This window comes from Phasianus colchicus, chromosome 3 (genome assembly GCF_987193195.1).
Source record: "Phasianus colchicus chromosome 3, bPhaCol1.hap1.1, whole genome shotgun sequence".
In the NCBI taxonomy this organism is placed as follows: domain Eukaryota; kingdom Metazoa; phylum Chordata; class Aves; order Galliformes; family Phasianidae; genus Phasianus; species Phasianus colchicus.
The window spans coordinates 25,685,236-25,697,428 of NC_143438.1; the positions used below are offsets into that span (position 1 = coordinate 25,685,236).

A 12,193-nucleotide genomic window follows, 5' to 3' on the forward strand; every position below is an offset into this window, starting at 1 on the left:
GCCACTGGTAAAATGAAAGAGAAGGACGGACAATTGTTTGTTTTTCTGTGTGGTTGCAATTACTGACCAGGAAAGCACAAACTTGTGAATGTTTGTAGGTAATCCAAGCTTACATTTATTATCACAACTACAGACATTTTTCGTATATGCGTATCTGTGTTTCCTTTTTTTTTTTTTTTTTTTTTTTTTTTTTTTTTTTTTTTACCACCAAGCACCCTGTGAAATTTTATGCTGTCATCTGGATTGCCTCCTCCTTTCTTACTTTTTGCTCAGGTAGCCAGGGGCTCTGACAGACACTTGGGGCAATTCAAGCAGCCCACGGTTCAGCTGCCCCTCTTTGCTAGAGGTCACATTTTCCCACAGTGGAGTTGACAGAAGCAAACATGTCTGCATCACGGTTGCTGTGCTTCCCTGTCCAAGTGATTACAAGCTATGACTGAAGATGTGTTTGTGTTTGTACATTTGACTGCAGAGGCAATGACTGAGGTGTGGATAGACATTACTTCTGGCAGCTTTGCTGCAGCTTCTGCCCTGGAGGGAGGCAGATGTCTGCAGTGTGATAAAATATTAAATTGCACTTAAGAGCACTTTAAGTTCAGTTATGCTACTGTTCGCTTCAGTGTGCCTGGGTCAAGGCCTGAAAATGAGATTTATAGCATATATATTTTTTAAACCTACCTGCTATAACCATTTTCCACAGGTGCTGTCTACTCCATCACCATCTAGAAAGAGAATAATTTTGCTTGAAAGGAGAATGAGCAGTTTGTGTTTGTGTTTTCCCTTTTACTCATTTATAGAAGAGTGGCATTGGCCTTTGAGCTACAAAGATATGGATGTTCATAGACACACCAATGTATATTTCTTGTCTTAACTCCTAATTGGATATTGAGGATATCTGGAGTTTCTGGAGATAAAAACAATCCATCAAGTGCTGGAGGGAGATCTGGTAGCCATACTTGGCTAAAATTATACCTTCTACAGTCTTCCAAGTCCATACTCAGATCACCTACTAAGTAGCTTCATTTTCAAAAGTGCTGAAAACTCATTTTCTGCTGCCTTCATGATAAGGTGTAGATGATCAGAATCTTCCAGTGTTTCATTCGTGTGACAGAATCCAATTTTGGTGAATTTAAATATTTGCACAGTTTAATTCATTTCAACAAGCAGTTCTGGTTTTTGCTGCAGCTCCTGGGTTTTGGCTTGCAACTCTGAGCCAAAGTGCACAGCACTTGTCATTTAGCAGCTGCTCTAAGGTTTGTAGTGTTACCTCAGGAGTGGTGACATTATAGGATCTTTTTCTAGCAATTTATATACCATTTAAATAATTATTTGGAATGAAAGATAAAGAATATGAAAGTAAGCAGAGTAAAACCAGACTTCAACTCTTTCTAACATTAGTTCTCAAATTTTGGTTCCATTTTTTATATGAAACACACTTCATAAATCTTTAAAGGGCAGGGAGGGGGGAGAATAAAAGAGAACAGCAGATAAATGAGACAAGCTGCAGTTTGAGAACTGTTTGAATTCAGAGGAAGTTAATAATTTCATGTTCTCAAATCTGTTTTGATGTATCAGTTACTGGTAGGTGCATTTTTGCCCCCAGCTTAAAATAGGAAAGTTCAACTGAACCTGAAGATTGTATAGTTGCAGGAAATAAAAATAATGATTGCCCATAGGATGATATAAGCAGTAACTTCTGCTGTACTAATCATATAATAAATGTCTATGAACAAATGAATAAGAATCTTAAAAAATGGGCTCTAAATAATGTGGATCTAAAATACAATTTTTTTTTTCTGCTTTATTTATTGGAGGGTTTTTCACCCAGTTGGTTTTCTAGATCAAAATACTGTGGAAGTTTATTTCCAGAGCTACTCTATCACTGTGCTGAATTTGAAATTGCCCTATGAAAGACAGGAGCCATTTCTCTCTGTAGGAGTACCATCTCACTGCTTAATCCTCGATCTCATGATTACAGGTTCTGCTTTTACTTTTTTCTCCTCTTGTTTCACAATTACACATTTAGCAACCTATGGAGTTCTTGTTCCATGGGAGCAGACAAAGCAAAATAAAATTTGTTTGCAGATATTTCCCATTGCTAAATTCAGGAAAAGGAACTTTGACTAGATAGAAATGGGTGAATCCAAGAATCTGGGATCTAAGGTCCAATTCTTTGCAGGTCACAAAGTAGTGAAGCAACTCTAGTGTTGCCTGTGAAAACTAAATTAAATTTCCCAATTTACTTCCACTTTAGATAATCTAAATTCTTGTATAGGATTTCATTTTAGAACAAGAATATAGCTTGTGTTGTCTTTTGAGAAGGCTACAGGAAGGAGAAGCTATTCTGTAGAATAGAAATCAAGGTAATTTATGTAAGATAACAGATTTGCAGTTTTTGCAAAACAGCAGTCTCTGTAATTGAGGCGTTATCAACTATTTGGTGGTGCCTTTCTTATTATGGTCTAACTTTCTTACTCCCAGTTACTAAATATGTGGATAGCCATGCTTTCCAGCAATTAAAAAATTATGTTTCAAGTTAATAACTATTTCAGCAACTTGAGAGACTTTTTTTCAGGAATTGCAGGGCCCATGTGAAAATGTTAAGCTTCTCAGTAAATCTGTGTGAAGCTAATTGCATACAATAGAGTTATTACAGCAGAGTAAGTCACCCCTTATCTGTCTAATTTAATCCACCCTCTTCTGTATTTGCATTTGTAATGGATAAAGCCACGCGTACAGATTGTTTGTATGGCCCAGCAGAGTGCTAATGCACTAAGCTGCAGCTTCTTCATTGCACTAAATAAGCTGAGCAAGCTCCCTCAAATGGAATTTTGAACAATTCCCTTCTCTCCAGCTAAGCACTGATTGTCAGGTAAGCAACACCGCAGCTTGCAGTAGGCTACGTTCCTTTCCTGATACTTTTCAAATTGCAAATTTCACTTTCTTAATTGTAAAGATTATGTTGAATTTTCTGTCCTCGTAGATGTATAAATATGCCTTTCAAAGCTGATGCTGTCTCACTACTTCTAAGCACTGATTCAAATGCTGAAAAGATTCATTTTGATTCATGTGCAAGTTATACATCATTTACCTTTAATGATATTTACATTTCACCATCTACTTGTCATGTTGTCACTCACATTTGGAGGTCATTTCTTTCTTACTGCAGCGGGGACCTTCACTACATAGCAATACAGTACCTGCTTAACTGAAATCTCTTCTGAATCAGTTTCACTAATCCATGCAATCATTTATATGTGGTCGAACCCTTCAGCCTTATAACCATTATTTATTGTCCTGGGTGTTCTGTTTAAATCTCAGTTATATCTTATATTTCCTTTCTGCAGGCTTTGCAGAGATCTAAATGACACCACACAACGTACAGGGTAGAAGTAACTGAATCCTTCCTTCCTTTACAGACACCACTGGGCTTACTGAAGTGTAGGAGTTTAGGTGATGTTGTCCCCAGCTTCTCATCCCCTCTTCTAGAGATTTACATCCTGCAGCAGGGTGCTAGAACCGGAGGCGTGATAGGAGGCTGTGCCTGATCATGATGCAGCATGCTGAACCCCAAATAAAGGGCCATTTGCAGTAAGACTCCTGACTCTGAAATGGAATGAATGAAGCTCAGATGCTGATCCCCTAACTATTAACTGCAGCGTGAAATAATAGTTATAATAAAATAGTTAATAATAAATAATAGTTAATAATACATGGGTCGTGCACTTGGTTTCAGTAATGTCTCAACCTAATCGGTTTCCTTAACTAGGTAGACAGCCCTCCTACCTTGGGTTTGTTTAAGCTTGTATGATAATTCTGAGTGTCTGGACAATTATTTATCAGTGTTTAGGACTGGTTATTCAGTATCTTTGATTCTCAGTGGCATGTCCCGTGCAAGTGTTAGAAAGGTACGGAGGGGACAGGAAGAGTGCTTTGATAGCAGACTGTGCTGCATGTGCTATGCAGAAGTGGGCTCCTTCAGAAGTTGCACTGGGATTGCATCAGGGACACTTGAAAGATTGGTACAAATTAAGCTGTCAGCAGGCAGGCTTGCTGCTCCAGATTTACCGTGGCTTTACTACTTTTCATTTCTCCACAAGCAGTGTGCAAAAACTTGTATAAGTTCTTGATGTGCTCAGTTATTTGGGGGGGGGGGGGGGGGGGGAATAAAAAGGTGTACACATTAAAAAATGTATCCTGATCTTTATCACATAACAATTTCATTTACTGCATGCATTTGGATAGGGTGGTTGATTGTAATGCAGGTGCATAAATGTTTGGTTTGGAAGAATCCAAAATAACAACTATGCCACTTTCCATATTGTCTTGAGATATCTATCAGAATAAAGAAACATTTCTTCTTCAGCCATTGTAGTTTTATTTTGAGTATGAGTTAATTCAAAATATCATGCTTTATAATGGACTGTTATCACTCTAAATGAACTTTCATCACTCTAAATGATTTCCTGCTGCCAATGTGAACAGGAGCATCCAAGCAGCAGGAGTTAAAAGAGTAAAAGGGGAGGAAATGGCAATTCCTCAATGCAGCTGAGCAGTTTCATGGCAGATATGGAGCTGAAGATGCTCCTACCAGCTTTGTCCCCATTGAGATACTCAGTTGAGCTACTCATAATTGATTTTCTTCTTCATTTTCATAAAAATTTTCTTTGTAAAAACTTGACTAGTTTGACAAAAAATATAGCAGTCAAGTACAGAATTTAACAAATGCAAAAGAAAAAAAGGGAAAGTGGTGACTTTCTTCACTCAAAAATCTGATAGTTAGAACATAAGTACTTCCGTTTTTTTGTATAAAGTTTAGTTGTTTTATGAAGAAATTATGACTGCAGGAACTTTCCTTAGCTAAATGAAGTCAACATTGAAAATAGCAAGGATGTGAGTACTGAATTCTCCCAGTATGATGACTTTACTGGTTACAAATCCAGCTTTTAATTCATTTTTAATTTCCCTTTCCATCAGTGGAAAACCTTCCAATTCTTTTGTTTAAAATATATAAAATAGAAGCAAAAGATTGTAGTCAGTCACTATTTGCAGCCAAAAAAAAATATTTGTTCCCTTCAGAAGATGCATATTTCTTCTGCGTATGATAAAATGATTTTCCTTGCTCTATTTATCAAAATACTTTTAAAAATTTATTATGAAAACAATTTGCCTACCCCCTACTTTACAACAATACAGGATTCTTCTGCATGCAGTGATAGTCTCTGAAGACCTGGCTCCACTGAAATCAATAGAGCTTTTCCCACTGATGTAAACTGAAGCTAAAGTGTTGCCTACAAACTAGGAAATAGATTAGTTTTTGTGTGATGAAAACACAATAGGAGTCTTAGCAGTTTTTTAGGTTTTCATTTTTAAGTTTTGCTGTGAAATGTACAGTGTAGATGTTTTGCCTGTTGATGAGAATTTAATGGGGTTTGTGTTCTTTCAGTTCATGTTTTTGAAATAATATTCCAACAGAAAAATGGTAATAAAGTATCGTATAGCTAATGGCATTTGCTTTAAGAAGCAAGTTTTATGAACTGTAGGAATAAAAAGAAACATGATCAAGGGCTTGTCTTTTGTTTCTTATTGTTTGAAAATGCTTTCTAAGGGATAAGATAGTTCTATAATGAAAATAAATGAAATATTTTTTTTTCAAATTCAATTAGTGACTCTCCTGAACATATATTTCAGCTATTGCAAGATAAATGCTGTTTATTTATCTCTTGTTTCTTGAAGAGGAAGAGGATATATTGGTCCTTCAGGAAGCTTACATTTTTATGTGTGAACAAGGCCCCTTGTTAACAGAAACTGGTTTTCTGTTGAGTTTTACAATGCTGCTGTTACATTCATTCCAAGTTTTGTTTTGATTTCATGAGAAAGCCGTCCTTTCCTTTAACTAAACAGTGCTGTTACAAGCTCAAAGCTTGGGAGGAGGCTGACAGGCTCAGGTTGTTTTATCTTACAGCCCTATCTTGTCCCTGATGACTCTCTAGAACATTCAACATATAAATCAGAAACGTTCTTTTCTATTTCTGTTTTCTCTTGTGAAAAATGAAATGAATATTTTGAACAGGGAAACTGAAGTTTGGCAAGATGGGACAAAGAGCAAAAGATTTATAAGGATTTTTAACTAACAGACTGTTCAGTGGTCCCAAAAGAATATTTGAGAATTAATGCTATGTATTAAAACATAATAAAGATTAACTGTTAGGCTGAGTGTATTTGAATGGGCTTTTAATGTTGATTTAAGCTGCCATGTCTCTCGCATGAACAGATGAAAAAGAAAAAACAGAGATGAACAAAAGAAGCGTTTTCAACATAGACATACTATTTACATCAAAGGAATAAAAGCCTGTAAGAAAAACCTCTCCATAGTATGTGTAAAACAGATAGAGATAGAATCCTCCATCTTAATTCCCTTTTTTATTTAGAAAGCCAAAGTTTGAATATAGGTAAGAATTTAGCCTGGTTCCATAAGGCATAAAATCAAACTCATGGTGTGGGTAGAAGTTAGAATAGAAAATTATTGAAAATTTTTAGAAAAGAGGCGGTACAGAGGGCATCTAGAAGTGCATTGGCAACATTCAGAACATTAGCACTAAATGAATTGCTTCCTCTACTGATTATTTTTGAGATGTTTACTTGCCTATTTCACATTGTTTTTCATGGCTCACCTGTCTACACTGTGTCAGTTTCAGAAAGACTTAATTTCTATAAACTTTATTTTTTGATTGAAAGGTATCAATACAAAAATCAACAGCAAACAAGAAACTGAAACTTCTAGAGCACTATGTACTGATGGAATTGTTCTTGCTTATGTGATACTAGATCAAATGCTTCAATTTCAGGATATTTGAACATAATGCAGCATTTCTAGGCTGTTAGTGAACTTTTCCAAGGTATTTGCCTTCACAACAGGAGATACTTTGATTAGGAAAACTGAAATATATATGGCAAACATTAAATGAACTAAAAACTGGCTCCCTGACAAATTGAAAAATTTAGTGTTAATGGACAGATATAAATGACTGGGGATGTTTCTAGCAGGACCTGTCTGGAATCATCTCTTGGGTCAATAGTACTTAACATTTTTATCAGCAGTCTAGACAGTGATATAAGACATCTCCAGGAAAGCCTGATCATGACAAAGATTCTTGAGGTAGTATATAACATGCTGGATAATTGCAGAAGGTAATAAAACATATTTTAATATTGCCAAATACCATCTTTTTGTGAAGGATAGGAAACTACATGAAATTGTAAAGCTGTGATTTAGAAAAGGACAGGTTATCAAAGATAATTGGGTCTACTTAAGCTCTTTGTACAACACTGTGGGGAAAAAAAACTCTAATATAATAATGTATGCATTAAAGTCAGACTCGCCTGTGAAACAGTTGTGCTATTGCCTCTACTTGCTGTCCTGATAACACTGCTTCTGGAATGACTGTTCAGGTTTTTGGTGCCCAGCCTTAAGAGGTATAAGGAAAGAGCTCCAAAATGAGACATAAGGTTGCACAGAACCTGAGATCAGGGTTTTAACCTTACATAGCTTTAAGAATTTCACTTTAGTTTTTCATTATATACAGGTACATTGGCATGAAAAAATATGTTTGTAGGTACAAGAAAAGGAACGCTTTCAATATTATTGATAAAGGCAGAGCAAAATTAATGTTGTCCTTTGCTGTTCCTTTCTCCCTTAAATTAAGGGGAAAACACAGTCTTGAATTAACTTGCAAGTTATCTCTGAGGCTTACTAAATAGTGGAACAGCTGATGTGGGAAGGTGATAGACTCATCAATGCTAGATGGCTTTAAAAATTAGAGAAAGCGAGTGAGCAAGTTGCCGTCGCTAAATCTGCACAGTAACATGGCTGATGAAGGTGAATAGGCAGCTGGGATGGCAAGCTGGGTGCTACTGGCTGTTCTGGGATCTGTTTGCTTTATTAGTTGTTTTTTTGGTTTTTTTTTTTACAGTTCAAATGCTACAAGGAGACCAGTCATACATGTTCTGTTCTCAGTTGTTACATAAAGGCAGAAACATGTGATATGTTAAAATACACATTATTCACTAGGCCTTAAGCTGGGAAAGGACTTTGTACAGCCTCAAGGATTGAACAGAAGCATTCTGAAAAAGATTTTGGACATAAGCGGGAATATCTAAGTGATTCTTAATGGTCTGTGAAGATCTAAGAATGCTTTCTTGCCTGAAGTACTATGAAACTATGAAGCTGTCACAAAATAATGGTCCTTCTTGCCTTCTAACACGCTAGTCTTGAATGCTGTGCTTAGTGCTCCAGGGCCTTGATGCCTTAGTGGGGTAGGAGTTTCTAAGGAATAACTTTTATTCCAACCATAATAGATGGAAAAATTAAAAACTTTCAGACAAACAATTTTATTTTAAATCTGAAATAGCAACATAAGAGGACTGTTCTGAAATAGAGTGGAATAGCACTGCCTCCTATTCTATGATGTTGGCTCACAACATCAGAGGTGGATGTTGGTGGTATGGCAGTAGAGAATGAACCTTCTGACCAGTATCGCATTGCATTTTGTTGCTGTGTGACAAATGACAGAGGGAGAGTCTGACAAACTGTCATATGACATGGAAGTGCAGATGAAGCAAAGACCTGTCATTGAATTTCTCCATGCAGAAAAAATGGCACCCATCGGCACCTACTGAACATTTATGGAGACCAAACAGTGGATGTGAGCACAGTGAGGTGATGAGTGGTGCATTTCAGCAGTGGTGACAGCTATGTGAAACAAAAGCCATGTTCTGGATGGCCATGCAAAGCTGTCACACCACAAAAAGTGATCGAGTGTCTCGATCAGCTTGTCTGTACAAAGTGGCGGTTTACAGCAAGGGGACTGTTTGGAGCTGGATATCAGCTTCAATTCATTGGAAACAGTGGTGGGAACATTGGAATATCACGTTTGCACCAACTGGGTCTCATACATGCTTGCCCAGAAACAGAATGAACACCGTATGCAAGTTTTTCAGGATCTGTTGAAGCCATATCAGGCTGAAGGTAACAGTTTCCTGGATCCCATCACTAAGGTTGGACTTGATGATCTTGAAGGTCTTTTCCAGCCTGAGCAATTCTGTGATTACTAGAGATGAGATGTGGTGTCACCACTACCATCTGGAGTGAGAGCAGTAGTCCATGGAGTGAGGACATGTGAATTCCTCATAGAAGAAAAAACTTAAGATGCAGCCTTCAGCAAGTGAAGTTATGTCTGTTCTCTTTTGAGATATGAGAAGGGTGATCCTTCTGGATTTCCTGGAACCTGGACAAAACATCAACTCCAGCCACTACATCACATCGCTGACTAAGCTGTAGGCTCAAACTTCCAGAGCCAGCCCAGAAAAGAAGACAACCTTTCTCTTGCAGCATGATAACTCCTGGCCCCGTACTAGTCTGAGTACCATGGAGCATGTTGCCAATCTTGGCTGGCCTTTCCTATCGCACCCACCATATAGTCCAGATTTGGCACCTTCTGACTTTGATCTGTTCAGCCAATGAAAGGTGGACTGTATGTGCAACATTTTCCTAGTAATGATGCTGCCATAGCAGCTGTGAAACAGTAGGTCCATCTTTATGAGTGTGCCATGCAGGTTCTACTTCATTGCCAGCAAAAAGCCTGGCAATGAATGGTGACTATGTTGAAAACTAATGTTTTCCAACTATTTTCTCTACCAAATAGTGTTATCACGCTCTATGCATATGTTGTAGTTTCTATGAAAATAAATAGAAGACATTACTTTTCAAGCAACAGATTTTGATGAACCTCCTAAAAGTGTGTATGTCATGAGGTTCAAGAATATTAGAAACTGTGATTGTTTCTTATGTAAGGTCTGCTCCCTTTGGTGTACATCAGTTTACACAGAATTTTATTCTGCTGATAGGTTTAGCAGCAGTGCTAGGAGTTGTGGATAAAATATGTACTGAAGGGAGACAGATTTTGTCAATTTTTCCTTTGTAATATGAAAGTAATGTACAATGTGGACAGTGGTTTGCTTATTTATATACCACCAGATTTTTACCAGTTTGATTTTTTTTTACTTGCAGTTGATGAGAATTTCTCTTAATTAAATGTTTTAACATATCAGCTACATCTTATTTGGACAATTGGTTTATAAAGGATACTCTCAGTTTTCAGCTTACTGTTTTTGTAGATCTAACAGATCTTACAGAGATCTGATATAACTAATTTATACAGGTATATTGTAGCTTCTATCAGTGTAATGCTGTGATTGGCAGGAAACAGAATAAAATACTTCCTTTTGAGATTTGATTTAAAATTCCATTGATGAACACTGCCATTAGATACAGTGGAAAAATATCAGAGACTTTTTTTGTTAGTTGGCTTTTGTTTATCTGTTACAAGATCTTTTTTATTTTTTTAAGTCATGTCTAATTGTTATACTCACTATGACCATTTTCTTTCAGGAATATCAACCTTGTAACACCAATGCCTGTCCAGAGTTAAAAAAGACAACTCCTTGGACACCTTGGACTCCAGTTAATATTTCAGACAACGGTGGTCACTATGAACAACGATTCCGATACACCTGCAAAGCGCGCTTGCCTGACCCAAATTTGCTGGAGGTGGGAAGGCAAAGGATTGAAATGCGTTATTGTTCCAGCGACGGCACCAGCGGGTGCTCGACAGATGGTAAGTAAAGATAGAGTGGCTGCACAGTGCTTCATGTTAGTGAGGTGTCTGCTGTTCCATTTTCAGCACCAAGCAGGAGTTTTTGCTGGCTGGTGTTTTGTGTAACAGAATTGATAATGAAAAGGAGGACACAGTTAACAACAGCAATGAATGTAACTTGTATTTTTCCAGATGCAGTTTCATTTTTCATTTTATTTTACCACTGACTATGACATTTGGTAGTTTTTTTTTAATATTTTGCAGCAATCCGCAGGTAATTACAAGGCAGCTTAATGCTTGGAGTGTTCTCTCACTCCCTTATACTGTCCTGGCATTTTGCTGGGGAAGAGTTTGTGCAATATTTGATAAGTATTTGATAAATGTTTAGCTAGAATGAATAGTATTAATGCTGAGAAGAACTTTTTCCTCACTAGTGCTAAAGTAATGTGTCAGATTTCTCGCAGGTGTTTAACTGAATAAGAAATAATAAGGAATTTATGAAGTGGATAATTTCTGTTCTAAAAGTTTATGTTATGCTATTGCCAGCAGTTTAAAATTCATTTATATCTGAGATGGAAAAACTGAACTCCTGCAAAACTCTTTTCAAATCTAGTTGCCTTTAAGTTGGAACTGTTTTATGTCTACCAGCAGCATGTAGTTTAGAATAAATATTGTGTATATATATTTATATAACTAATTACATGTATATAGAAATTGAACAGGCACTGTAAGTTTATTAATATATTTCATTAAATGACAGTCTTTGATTTCATTTTCATATATAATTATATGTCAGCATTTCTTTCTAAATATTATAGTTACAGAATGAAATATTGATATTTAAAATTATTACAAATAATAATAATAAAGATTAATACACCTACTTTCCACATATGTGGCTTTTTTGTATCTGCAACACCTGGTTCAGCTGAAAAAAAAAGTTACAACTGGAAGCATTTGTTTTATCTGAGGCCACAAACAGAATAGTTGCTGAGTCTTTTGGCTTTCTGATTCTCAGTATTATTTTTCAGACAGCTTTCATTTTGTTAAATACAGCTTTCAGGCAGAGAGCAAGAAACCAGAAGTGTGTGCCTTCTTAGCCTGACTAGCTTGAAGATTTTTTTCACTTCTGAATGTCAGACTCCTGAATGTACTGATTTGTCACTCATTTGCTATGGCAGGGAATGATCCTGTTGCATAGTAACATCATCAGAGAGAAGGTTCTTTGCTGATTAATGTTAATACTTTTGAATATTTAAATACTTAATATTGAGTTGTCATCAGAGCAGGAGCTAGAATACATCTGTCCGTTCTTCCTAATGAGCTCCCTCACAAGTTCATCATTAATTCATGCTCATTCTTCGACTCTTTTTCGGCCAGTGAATCTTTAATTGTTCTGTAATGAAAGATCAAACCAACCGTCTGACTTTCAAAGTAGCCACATTAACCAATATGCTTCTGAAGAAAAGGAATGGCATTATGGCTCCTTTAGCCACATCTTATTTTGAACTTGTTTGGTTAGATACTTTCTGATTATA

At 36.6% G+C, this 12,193-nt stretch overlaps 1 protein-coding gene across 8 annotated transcripts in view; it reads left to right on the forward strand.

Moving 5' to 3' along the window:
• SEMA5A (semaphorin 5A) overlaps window positions 1-12,193 on the forward strand; it is a 323,479-nt gene that overhangs the window by 280,898 nt on the left and 30,388 nt on the right. For all 8 annotated transcript variants that reach the window (XM_090137116.1, XM_031589199.2, XM_090137114.1 and 5 more), the window contains one exon: window positions 10,451-10,676. In XM_090137116.1, coding sequence (XP_089993242.1) covers window positions 10,451-10,676 — 226 coding nt within the window. The remainder of the gene's footprint in view (window positions 1-10,450; window positions 10,677-12,193) is intronic.